General features: G+C 42.1%; 1 protein-coding gene across 1 annotated transcript in view; it reads right to left on the bottom strand.

Moving 5' to 3' along the window:
* The window catches only part of NMNAT2 (nicotinamide nucleotide adenylyltransferase 2), a 45,720-nt gene extending 32,505 nt beyond the window's left edge, over nt 1-13,215 (bottom strand). Inside the window, exon 1 of the mRNA XM_075286268.1 lies at nt 12,960-13,215. Coding sequence (XP_075142369.1) covers nt 12,960-13,044 — 85 coding nt within the window. The 5' untranslated portion in view covers nt 13,045-13,215. The remainder of the gene's footprint in view (nt 1-12,959) is intronic.
* Between the last annotated feature and the right edge of the window lie 755 nt (nt 13,216-13,970).

Below are 13,970 nucleotides of genomic sequence, written 5' to 3'. Positions count from 1 at the left end.
TGTTCTTTAGAGATCACTCTTCCCACTGAGTCACCTCAATGTCATCACAGATAGGATTACAATGTCAGGTATCACCTATATACAGGTGATAATAACCAATCACAACCTTCTACTTCCTGCACAATGACCTCTGCACTGATCACAGAGCATGCCTACAACACTGTACATCTTTAGACTACAGGTGTCTATGTCTCTATTTCTTTTCCAGGTTCCAATAGTTCTATTAAGGGTCAATAGTAGTTATATCTAGCTCACTGATCCACAATTTAAAGTTTGTGTTAAGTCATATAAATTACTAGTTGTTCTTAAATCGCATGACAATAAATAAAGGGGACAGAGGAGGAAGCCATCATTCTAATAGAGAACCTTTCACCACCAATTCAAGTTATCATCTGTTAATAGTTGCCGCTCTGCTGATTCAAGCACAGTTGGCGTTTTTTCTCTAGCCCCCACCATTCCCGAGCAACAAGCACAGGTAGTTTTGATGCCTGTACTGTCAGTTGGGCGGTGTCAGGCAGAGGGGTGTGATTCAGAGCTCCAATCAGAGGCAGCCAGTGTCAGAGCTCAGAATAACACCCCTTGTCTGCTCCTGCCTGACACTGCCCTCCTGACAGTACAGAGCCTAAATAGTATATCAGGTACCAAAACTAACAGAATTGATTGCTCAGGAATGGTGGGGGCTAGAGAAAAAAATTCCAACTGTGCCAGAATCAGTGAAGCTGAAGACTTGTTGGAGGTGATGAAAGGTCTTCTTTAAAACACCAAAGTCTGGGAATGCCAAAATTACTTTTTTTTTACAGCTGTGGAGAAAATGCCATAAGGTGACCATGTGTGGTCCTGGTAATAAGGTCTAGGCTGCATTTCCCAAAATAACTGTGGCTCAGCTGAGTCAACCTCACTGTATCATAATGATATACGATGGAAGTTTCCAGGCCAACCAATGTTTTTTACTGTCCCATATTCACAGTATCATAGATCACTGTAGTTGGTCTGGAACCCACCGCAGCATAGATCATGGCTGTGACATGGACAGTATTATCAGGACCACACGTGGATAACCCCTAAAGATGACCGATATTATGGTCTATTACCTAATACAAGTATAAGCTATAAAATCATTCAAAAGGTCAATTATCTTGTTTTTAATCAAAATGCAAGGAAAGGTCTGTGCTGATAAAATAATTTTAGGGATTAGATTAGAAGTAAAATATACAATATTAACGAGATTTAGTTTTTCTTTTGTTCATTCGCTTCATTTTATAAATAAACTATGAACACTTCTATTTCTGAAAGCAAACCTGCCCAAAACTTCTACACAATCCCATATACTGTGTTTGCCCAAAAATAAGACCTACCCCGAATGTAAGTCCTTGCAAGTTTTGCAGGACTTTTGGAGTATGCTTAAAATATAAGCCCTACAGTTCATCCAAAAAGTGTTCAGGCAAAGAATGGAATACAGCAAAATAGATACAGTAGACCCTTCATCAAGAAAATCAGTCACCCCACCCAAAAAAACCAGACACATCCAAAGGAATCGGACCTTGACCTTAAGAGAGCACTAGTAAGAGAGAGTTCTCCACAACATTAAGGGTTGACTAATGGTAGTGCCGGCTCTTACACAATGATAGGGTAGTCGCGCTGGCATCACTCTACTCCTGAGCCCAAACGTGTCTTCTAGTTACCAGGGGGAGCCATCCATTACACTTGGCTGTTGCAATGGCAAGGGACTTGGCAGTGACAAGCCTATGACAGGAGTGGAGCAGATCTGTGTGTGAGAACCCATCCAGCATTGGCACTTGCCAACTCCAATTGTTTTGGGTCTAAGGGGGTCTGGTGAGTAGGGTGTTGTTCATGGGAAAAAAAATAAGACATCCCCTGAAAATAAGCCCTATCCCAACTTTCAGAGCAAAAACTAATATAAGAGCCTGTCTTATATGCTTATACCAATACCTACCACCAAATGCTGACACTATCAATCAAAGGAGAGGCATTGGGCAGGGTTTACAAGTGAGACCTACGATAATGGCAGCCATCAGGGCACTTGTCACCTTATTTGCAAATCAAATTTTCTACATTAATATCTCCATGCACTTTTATGCTAAACGCCAGCCCCTTCAAGCAGATGAGCATTGGGGGTCCTGAGGGGGTCATACTCCCACTGATTTCTTATTGATTACCTATCCTGATCTCTTAGCTTTGCAGCCAGAGGAGTAACATGAAGGTTTAGGGTCCAGTGCAATGTCACTACAAGGCCCCCTAACTATAATTTATTGCTTATAGTATTGGTGTTTTCATATTTAGAAGAGGCACTTCATGGACCCCTCAAGTTACTCCCCTGCTCCCAGCAGTATATAATGTCACATTGTAGAAGACGTAAAAGTTCTTCTTTAAAGGGACCCCTGTGTTGTACCCCCTATTGTCAGTCGTGGTGCAACACAGGATCCCCCACTGATCAACTGTCTAAAGGGGCTGCAGTGATTATGCGAGTACTGTGACCCCTTCACTGTTTAAACAATGGGGAAGATTTACCGTCATTTTCTATATTGATATCCCCTGCACTTGGAATTCCAGTTTATTTTTATTTATCTATCCTAAGAGATCAGTGGGGTCTAACACCTGGGACCCCTATTGATCAAGGGCTATGGTGCTTGTATGAGTGCCATGACCCCTTCACTGTCTACACAATGGAGGAGATTTATCAAGGTTGGCATTTTCTACTTTGATATCCCTTGCACCACTAGCTCGAAGCTGCCATACAATATAGTCATCATTGATACCAGAAAACTGTCCTGACCATGGCAAGCCTTCTTTTTGGAAAGTGGCAAGGTCGTAATTTTAGGGAAAACCAGCTGACCTAAAAAAGAAGATGGTGATGTACACATACTATAGGATAGATCGTATTTCATATGTCCTTCAGAGTAGTATGTTATGCCGCTACAATTGTATGTCATGCAATGTGGTCATTTCTCATCCTGGTATATTCGATCAGTGACGTCAGCCTAATACAATGTGTTATTAATAAATAATGCAACCGGAGCTGCACTGGAGGAACATGCTCAGACGCATTATTTATTCATCATAGGACCCATCCTGATAAGACGTGTCTGACCTGTCATAGGTCTAATATACAGACCTGCTCCTGCTCTGTGGTCAGGCTGAGAAATCGGAACCATATCAAAGCAGTAGCCCTTCATTTTCTATGAGAAAAACGTCGTGTAAATATCGCGGTTTGGATCCGGAGGAAATGCTGCAGTTTTTACACTGCAGTCACTGTAAGGTAGATGAGATTTGCTTGAATCCCATCCACACATGGCAGAAAAATACGTACAGCAGATACACTTCGATTTCCAAAGCTGTTGTGGTTTTGGAAATAGCAGCATGTTAATTAAACCAACAAAAACGCAGGCGGTTTCCCTATAGGTATAATGGAAGCAGAAAGTCCGCAGCAGAAACCTGTACGGACTTTCTGTGATAAGCGCTGCAACATGGGACCTTAGCCTAAAGGAGTCTCTCACCAGAACCCAACATATCAACCCAGCGCCACAGACAGATAGGTTAGGGCCATCTGTTTCCTCCTTGTGAATTGCTACCTCCATTCTCAAGAATTGCTCTTCTTGTCAATATGCAAATGTGATCTTTTCAGCAATGAGCGCCTTGATGTTTGCTTCTTTGAGCAACAGTAAAGCCCTCACTGCACCAATGAGCTCATTTGCATGTTAACAAAAACAGCAACAAAGTCACCAATTCATAAGAGGAAAATACTGTTTGATTCAAGTGACACTAACCTATCTATCTGCAGGGCTGGGGTTCTAGTGACACTAACCTATCTATCTGCAGGGCTGGGGTGATATGCTGGGTTCTGGTGACCCTAACCTTTCTGCAGGGCTGGGATGATATGCTGGTTTCTGGTGACAGATTCCCTTTACCTAGTCCCATTATTGGGGTGTGTGGATCTATCTGCAGGGTTGGGGTGATATCTTGGGTTCTGGTAATAATCCTTCTTTAGGTCCCCATGCTCTGTCAATGTAGGTGATTTGAAGGGCAGTATAGCTAAGAGAACTCTCAGTATTGGCAAGATAGATGATAAAATCAGCACAAAATGTTCCACCTGTTATGGTAATGGTGATGAAGAGCGACTATTGTCTAGATTTTCCTATAAAAAAAAAGAAATAGGGGTCACTAGAGATGAATGGATTTAATAAATGCTTAACTACAGCAGGACAATTATGCAAGATGTTTACCCAGGTTATCTGAAAAAGCATTTTCCATGGCCGCCGAGAGGTATGCATCAGTTTAGGAGTCATTCTGCAGCCCAGTAAGCTGCTCTATTTGAATTGCTTATTTGTTCCTATCTATTTAACCTGATCCCTTCCCCGAAATATTCCCTGAATCTGCAGGATTAAATTTAGACACACTCTGCCATGGACTGACATTCAATATTTTTATGTTGCATGCATCGGATTACCAAACCAAAGAGCACGAGCAATCAAGATAATAAATATGAGAAGGCATAAGAAAATGTTGGGTTTCTGCAGAGGCAGGGGAGATGTTCAATAACATGAGATGCAGTCCGCTGCTGGAAAGCGAGATGCTGCCGTTCCTCCAGGGAAGCATCGGTGTCAATCACCAGTTTGCTAGACTGGATAGAAACCATCAGCAGACAAAACAAGTATTTAAAGCAGACACATATGTCTTACATTGGTATAGAATGTGCTATGGAACTCAAAGATCCATGATCTATAAGATTAAGAAGTCAAACATGTAATGGTTTCTATTATGGAAGCCCCGTATACTGGCAAACGAGTGGCCAAAGTCCCAATAGCTTTCAATATTCCTGTTTATGGTAACTGTGGCTTGGACTCTATATATCTATTGGAATGTGAACGTGGCCACCAATATATTGGTCAATTGTAGGACAATGGACGGCTAAATAATCATAGATCCAATGTAACCAAAGAATAACGTCTCTGGACAAGCCATGATGGCCCATAATTGTGACCATTTGTAATATTTATGACTTCTGAGTGTATTTCTGAGACTATCTCTAATAGATTTGAGAGGTTACAGTGACGGGAGATGTATTAGATCTTCAGATGAAACTCCTTATCTCCATTAAGAGATTGGCGAACAAATTGGATTCGACCTCAATATTCCAAATTACTCTGCTTTTAAAGAAACCAAGCAATTTGGGATTCGTCTCTCAAGAACCTGCAATGGGAAATGCATTGCGATAAATTATTATACTTTGTGGTGTCTTCAAACTCCAGATTATCCTAGGTGGAGGCCCAGGGGATGTGTGTAAAAAAAATATATATATTATTATTCTCACCTTCTGTTACCTCTTGGACCTCCTTGGAGTGTCTGACGCTCTCCTAGTGATGGCCATGACACTCGCCGTACCCATGTCACCCCAGGCACATGACATCACAGAAGAGCACCAGACCCTACAAGGGAGCAGAGACAGAGCACTTTTTGGCCATAGTATTATGGCTATAGATAACTCCAATTTTCCATCCCCTGGTCTCTTCTATCCACATTATTTCTGCTGACGTAGGCACATCTGATCGCGCAGGCGCATTTGTGCCAGCAGCCATTATCCTGTCCAGCACTTTTCTGTGTAACTGGTAACCATACACACTGAAAGGCCACTTCATTTGAGACACCCATCTAGAGCCTCTAGAACCAAAGCAATTCATACACATGTATCAGAGGCCCCAGGTTGTGCCAAAGAAACCTTCCACCTAATACCACTAGGCTAGGGCTACACGGTAGCATGTGTTGTGTTACTAAATGGCACAGAAGTCGCGCAACTAAAACAGTTCTGCAACTTATGATCTCGCAACTTTTCTAGAGCTGTGATTTTGCATGGAAGACATGTTGTGTGCGACTGCAACTCACATGTTACATCCATTGAAGTCAATAGTAAAAAAGTTGCAAGCAATTTGCAACATTTGACCAAAATCCAACAGGTTTGGATTTTCTCCGACTGCTGCATCACAGTCGCATCTCGCAATGTGACACCATGGAGATACATTGAAATTTTTGTTGCATGACTTTTTGTTGTGTGACAGATGTCGTCGTATAGCCCTAGTCTTACTCCATCTCCACCAGTCTGAACTGTAGACAATTGACAAGAAGGGTTCATTGATTTATACTGCTTGCACCAGATTCTGATACCCCGTCAGTCTGGATTTGTCTGACCAGGCAATGTTTTTCGTGTTTGTCTGTTATTGTCTTGACTTTCTGCTTCCCTTAGACAACAATGGCACTTGACCTGTCCATCTACTCTTATAGTCCTTATGTGCTAAAGATCTACAAGTTGTATATTCGGACATGTTGGTTGGAGAACCAGCATTGTATTCTTCTGTTTGTCTGTGCCCCTCCTGGTCATCAGAACAATTCTAGACTTCCACCTCTGACTCCCTTCAACACTGAGTTGTTTACGTCCATAGGATTGCTTTCGGTGGATGTTTTGTCTTCATCACACCATTTTCGGTATACTTTCGACACTGTCGCATGAGAAAACCCTACAAGAGTACCCTTAAAAAATACCTAGAAATGCTTATTTTTATACAACTCTGCATATGGCCCCTAAAACTAATAAACAGGCAAATCAGCAGTAAGAAGTGGGGAGAAAGCATGTATATAGCCTAACATTGAAGATGTCCAGGCTAGTCAGGGCGGAAAGTAGATTTAGACAGTCCCCCAATCTTATGTGCACTGTAGCTACTGTCATTAGTGGTTTTATCCAATATCCATTAATAGAACTGGAATCCAATATAACCAAGACACGACTGAATAGAATCTACATAGACTTGAAGAGAGGACACGTCATAAGGGATTTCTTTCTTTTATGGGGAAATACTAGTTAAAGGTCAAGTCCCATAAACACCATTTATCTACGGGATAGTCTGTCCAAATAGGTATTGTGAACACCATGTAAGGTCCAGACATGCTAATTTAGGGTGATTCCACCTCCGTCTATCACAGAAGTCCCATATGCAAGAAGGGTCTAAGGAATAATAGCAACACTTTGGCACACAGACCTTCTTCACAGAAGGCCTGAGAGATGAAGTATTGCTGTCATGTGTAGGGTTGAGCGATCGGGATCGGAAAAGATCGGATTCCAATCGGCGATCAAGTAAATTTCACGATCGTGATCGGAATTCCGACCCGATCTTTTCCAGCGGGATCAAGATCGGAGATTATCTCAAGATCGGCTCAACCCTAAAAGTGACTTTTCCCATAGAGAAGCATTGACTAGAGTTGAGGATCGGGATTGGAAAAGATCGGATTCCGCTTGGCGATCAAGCAAATTTCATGATCGAGATCGGGATAAAGATCGGCTGGAAAATGATCGGAAATCGGATTTTAAAATCGATATTGAAATCTCAAGATCGGCTCAACCCTAGTCATGTGCGCTTGTGAGCCCTGATCATTCTCATCCTCCTTCTCCACAGGGACTGAGCTTCTTATTGATGGCAAGATGGCCTGGTCAAGTGAATAAAAAGTTGCTTCTCAAAATATCCCCCCCTTCCCCATCATAAACGTATCTACACACAATACCAGGCTATAACAAATACAAACTGTAACCAATGTAGGGGATTCTTAAATCCCATATACTAGCAGGATATAATCAGATATTACAAAGAAAAGCAAATTTTCTACAATTTCCATGGGACAAGTAAACCAAATCTATCACAATATACTCTGTGGTGTATTCACAGGCTGCAAGGACGCCAAGGGTAATCTGATTTCCTTGTGGCTCCTATGACAACTGATAAATGCTGTATTAAGGCCAATTTAGTTCCCTTACATATAACATGCAGCTCTCTAATATATGAGCTTCTCTACTTTGGACTTAAATATTCTTCATCTGTTATTTCTATTGCTGCCTTCACAATGAACAAAAAGAGGTAAGCTTGTAATGAGGGTATCCTGACCCTTTAGACAATAGGGTAGTGTCTGGGGACCCTCAGAGCATGTTGTCAATGATCTTATATTGATTATATATGATTATAAGAACCTTTGTAACAGATTTTATCAAAGAAAAATGCCTCATTCTGCTGTTATCAGACTGTATGCCTACTTTCTAGCTAAACTGACTTTCACTCTCACATCTCTGCTCTATCCATTACAAGAGTCTGCAGATCACACAAGTCTATAGAAATCTATAGGAAGAGAAAGGGGGAGTCAGTACAAGACAGAAGTAGCTACAGTTACCATGAATATTTGACCAAACTGAACATGTATATTACAGGAGAGATATTCAATGGATCAGACATGGAAGCCTGAAACCAAGAATAATGCACTGGTTTACATTAGCACCCAGCAAGCAGGAGATCATACAAAATAAAGTCCTCAGCTCCAGAAATAGAACTGATGCTCCCCGGAAAAAACTCAAGGTCTTTAGATTGTTAAACTAAATCCAATTTATCATTTACTGCACAATAGGCTTAGCCTGGAATTAGAGGAGATTTTCAGCATTTATTGTAAAGGACAATGGGGCAGATTCTCAGTATCTGCATAATTCATTTCAGCAAAGATTAATATCATTTCAGCTATAATGCTCCTCTTAGTGCCCCCACACACTATAATGCTCCTCTTAGTGCCCCCACACACTATAATGCTCCTCTTAGTGCCCCCACACACTATAATGCTCCTCTTAGTGCCCCCACACACTATAATGCTCCTCTTAGTGCCCACACACACTATAATGCTCCTCTTAGTGCCCCCACACAGTATAATGCTCCTCTTAGTGCCCCCACACACTATAATGCTCCTCTTAGTGCCCCCACACACTATAATGCTCCTCTTAGTGCCCCCACACACTATAATGCTCCTCTTAGTGCCCCCACACACTATAATGCTCCTCTTAGTGCCCACACACACTATAATGCTCCTCTTAGTGCCCCCACACAGTATAATGCTCCTCTTAGTGCCCCCACACACTATAATGCTCCTCTTAGTGCCCCCACACACTATAATGCTCCTCTTAGTGCCCCCACACACTATAATGCTCCTCTTAGTGCCCACACACAGTGTAATGCAACCCACATGGTATAATGTCCCCTTCAAAGCCCCCATGCACAGCATAATGCCCTCTTGTAACCCCCCATACAGCCCATACAGTATAATGCCTCAGCTCACACACCCCATACAACATAACACAGTATATTGCCCCAGCCCCAGCACAATATACTATCCCAGCCTCCACATAGTATAATGCTCCCAGCCCAACACACTAAAATGCCCCCAGCCCCCACCCTTTATAATGACCCAGGCCACCATACGGTTTATTGTTCCCAGCCCCCATTGATCTGAGTCCCCACACCCAATGTAATAGCTCCAGTGCCCACACAGTATAGGGCCCAGGCAGTAAGCAGTGAGTATGTTTCTCAATACTCACCACCCCCTTCCTTCTCTGCTCTAGAGAGCTTTAGGAATTTTCTTATTCTTAGAAATGTCTTTATGTCCCCAATTTGTCTCTTTATGTTAAATCTTTAATAGTATATTCAGCCTGTTCTGTTTTACATGGTTGCCCATGGGGGTATTGACTGGCAAATGGTCACTGCCATACCTGTTATGTTACCTGATATGATCACTACCATACCTGCCATAATACATGATAGGATTACTGCCATGATACTTAATATGATCGCTACTATACCAGCCATGATACCTGATATGATCACTGCTATACCTGTCATGATTCCTGATATGATCACTGCCATACCTTTCAAGATACATGATATGATAGCTACCATACCAGCCATGATACCTGATATGATCAATGCCATTCTTGCTATGATACCTGATATGATGGCTACCATACCTGCTATAATACCTGATAAGATCCCTGCCATACCTTTCATGATACCTGATATGATCACTGCCATACCTTTCATGATACCAGATATAAAAGCTACCATACCAGCCATGATAACTGATATGATCAATGCTGTACTTGCTATGATACCTGATATGATGGCTACCATACCTGCTATAATACCTGATAAGATCCCTGCCATACCTGCCATGATACCTGATATGATCCCTGCCATATGTGCTATGATTCCCGGTATGGTCACTACCAGACCTGTTATGATACCTGCTACTATACCTGATACGATCGCTGCCATACCTGTTATGATCATCTAATCGGCAGCAAATCTTCTGATAGTAAAGAGGTTGTCCAGAAAGATAACACCAAGTGCTTATGGATAAAGCTATGGACCAGAAACTTCATTATAAACAGTGCCATAGAGCTCTGCCATATAGGCTATACTACTCAATGATAACTACATACATCACATTATAAACTTACTGGGATCCTATAGACAAGTCTTATTGCAGTAATATTGCCAGGACCTCTCCATTATCAGAGTGACATGTAGGCAGATGCAGAGGGAGACATGAGCTATCTGTACACACATAAAATGTTTGTGTGGGAGTCTATCACAATGATGTCACTGTATTGGTGGGTAAGCAGTAACAGTGAACAAGATGTACATGATGATTATATTTCTATCAGATGTGACATTAGTCATCATGGCAATGTGATCTTTATTGTTCTAGGTCTCTATGACTTTGCTGGTTTTCATTTGTAAAATCTTTTGCTACCTGGAAACTGCCCCCAAGCTGCCCAGCCGCTGCAGCTCATCTTATATACTTATATGTCTGCACTTACAGTAGAAGTAACTAAACTAACAAATCCATCAACAGCAACTTTTTGGGGATCTTTGCGCAGCGACAGATTTTTATATTGCACAGATTAAAAACATTTCCTAAAACAGCAAAAACAATGTAACAAAAGTAAATTACAAAAATGCAGCATTCTGCTTATAGTGACTATAACGGGATGGTTCACGTTCTTTGGGTCCGTTTGAGGACCCTGACATATAGAAACCCAATCTACTTAAAAAGCGGTTGCCCATAGACTGGCAGGGTTTTTCTCTCCACATTTTTCAATCCCATGGGAGACAGAATCCGCGAATGGCGATCGAACACAAATGTGAACCCAGCCTTATAGGGATTGTTCGGCCATTCCAAATTTTTGACATAAGGATTAGAATAGTGATCCCGACTTCTACACTTCCTAGGTCATCTGCTGGTCTTCACTTTCTGGTCCCTTTGAGCCAGAGCGGATGAGGTCACAAGTGCGGCCAGTAAGTGGCTAAGTGGTCATTACCTGGGAGTGGGACCAGGAAGAAGGGGCGACCCAGAAACATCTGAAGAAGAGCAGTGGTGAATCCGTGAGGTCATTTTGGGCATATATTTTAAGCATAATGCGTCAGATAGTTTTACTGACCTGAGACCCAATTTAGAACGTTTCTGGGTTGTTGGACATCAATGTTAGGCAGATAATACAACTCAACTCGTATATAGAACAAAAAGCAAAGGAGCACTGATGACCCATCTCTATTTACAGGGCAATAAGAACTTTTCTACCCGTCATATTCAACGACTTTATGTTTTCTTTTATAAAATTCCAGATATGTATCCTTACAAAGAGATCATTTCCTCCAGGGCTTTGACCATTTGCTCTATTGCACCTTATTTTTATTTAAAGGGTTTCTCTTCCTTGGAATAACCTTAGCTCACTAAACAAACTCTTGACAATAAGGAGGACACAAAGTCTAGAACCCCGGATATGAGCTATAATCTGCTATGAACTCATCCAATCAGTGTTTCATTTTCCTACAGCACCTCCACAGGAACAGGAAGGCATTACACAATGTCTATTCAAATCAATGGCCTGTGTCATGCAGGACAGGACGGGTCCTCCAGAGGGAGAGCTCTTTGTAACTGCAATCCACTCTTGGCAAGAGATCAGAATCCTAAAACCCCCTCCCCTGTTAAATTGAACAAATCCACTGATATAAAATGCAAAGTCTGACTAAAGTCTAGGTATAAGGCAAATGGTTTACCTACAGCACCTGTAATAATATTGAGGACTCCCTTGACAAATTCTAATTTTATTGTCATCCTTCCCCGGCAGGAGATGACATATGATTTCCTAATACTTCTACAACAGCTGAGACCGCTATGTAGCTCTGGATTTGCATCCTAAACCTACAAGACATCTCAATTCTATTATTTTTATCTTTTGTATTATGCGTTATACTACTATCTTTTGTACTATATCGTTACTAGGTTATTACTGTTGGTATTATATTATCGTTATCGTTATAAAATGGTAACTGTGCCAACCAGAATTACAACCCAACACAATACACCCCCATGGGACTTCATGCAATTACCCAGTTTAGCAATGCCCAAATGCCACTTGGGTTCTGTAATTCAGTCCCACTGACAGAAACCATTATGGCATGAAATAATCCACATTACAAAAATAATCCCACATCCTACGTGCTAACATTAGACCGTGTACCGCCAAACCTGTAGAGACTGTTCTCGCCCGCCCAAAGTTCCCCCCTTAGGTTAGAGGGTCTCTTTGTTGTGAATCCTAATTATGCATAAATTTATCATGGCACAGAATAGCTTCCTTTATACACTGTCTTCCTTGGAAACACATAGGGAGCCGCGAGTCTTACCCACCACAATATTAACTGTTTCATGCACTGCTTGTATTCCTTCACTGTCTACCAAGCACATCCATACATCAATGTTTACAATGCAAAATTTACATTAGATAATGGGGCCGAGACAATTCTATAGGATCATATGTCATACAGTATAATTGCTATCTGTCGGATAGGCGGTTTGGGGGATCTGTTGACTCTGCAATCTCCATTATGGAGCAATGCCAACAAGGCAGACGCAATGGAAAAATTGAACCGGCAAGACTGACGGAAGGGCAGGCGAAATGGGCATGTAATGGGAAGAAAAGAGGATGCGGATGATGTAGAGGGAAGAAGGAGGTAGAAGATGGAGGACTGGACAGTCAATGAAGGGGAGATAAAGGAAAACATACAGTCAGGTGAAAATAGACTCACCAAACATCTGAATATGTCCCTTTGTGATAGGATTGAAGCTGCCGCAGGCCAGCAGGATAACGTGGGTCTTAGTGGTTTCAGCCATGCTGGATGGTATAGAGGAGCAGGTAAAAGATGGGTGGGTGAGGAATAGGGGTAGTTTGTGGGTGGGGGCAGATTGTGAGTTTGGATAAGGGATTTCTCTAGGTGGGTGGGTATTCTTTGCCTCTGCAGAGAAAGGAGATGAGACTGGCTGCTGAAGACTCAGAGGAACAAATGCAATAGGCAGCACGTCACTACTCTGCTGCCCTCCCCCTCCCTCGCTGCTCGCTCTCATAGCCATCCCCCTTTAACTACTACACAGCCACTTATCCACCTGCTCTCCCCACTCAATGGGGAACAAATATAACCAACAACGCCGCCCAGAACATAGGCGAAAAAAGTCAATGATGAAAAGTTACATTGCTGGGAATACAGCGCAGAAATATTCTAGAAATATTCTAGTTATTGCTGTTATTGCATCTATAGACTGAGCAATTCTTTTGTCTCATCTCCTACAGAGACTGCACCGCACTAAATATCTGTTCACACCTAGTAAATGTCAATTATTTCAGAATTTTTGAAGGATAAGTGATGGTCAAAGAAAGATGCACACGACCTAGTACGCTGCCGATGTAGGGGCAATTTGCAACGGAATGCAGTTGGGTGACACTCGGAGTGAAATCCAAATATCCAGGTGCATTCTGTGATCCATGTGCTTCTATGGGGTCTTCTGATCCATTATGTTCCAATGACACAGAGCTGGATAAGATGTGCTCTGTAATCATTGGAACGGTTTGGACTTGCCCATAAACGTGAATGAATGCATCACTCGGATAACAGTAATGCCCGGATCATGCCTGCAAGCTGCACTATTCTCTCTGCAGAAACCAAGCGGAAACCACACGGACCTCATAGACACCATTAGATTTTTTAGCTAACTGCTTTTTAATGCGTTCAGTACTCAGTTCGGATGGTCCCCAAGCGGACTCC

Source organism: Leptodactylus fuscus, chromosome 9 (genome assembly GCF_031893055.1).
Source record: "Leptodactylus fuscus isolate aLepFus1 chromosome 9, aLepFus1.hap2, whole genome shotgun sequence".
Lineage (NCBI taxonomy): Eukaryota > Metazoa > Chordata > Amphibia > Anura > Leptodactylidae > Leptodactylus > Leptodactylus fuscus.
Note: the sequence above shows the minus strand (reverse complement) of the source record. Positions and strands in the feature narration are given on the sequence as shown.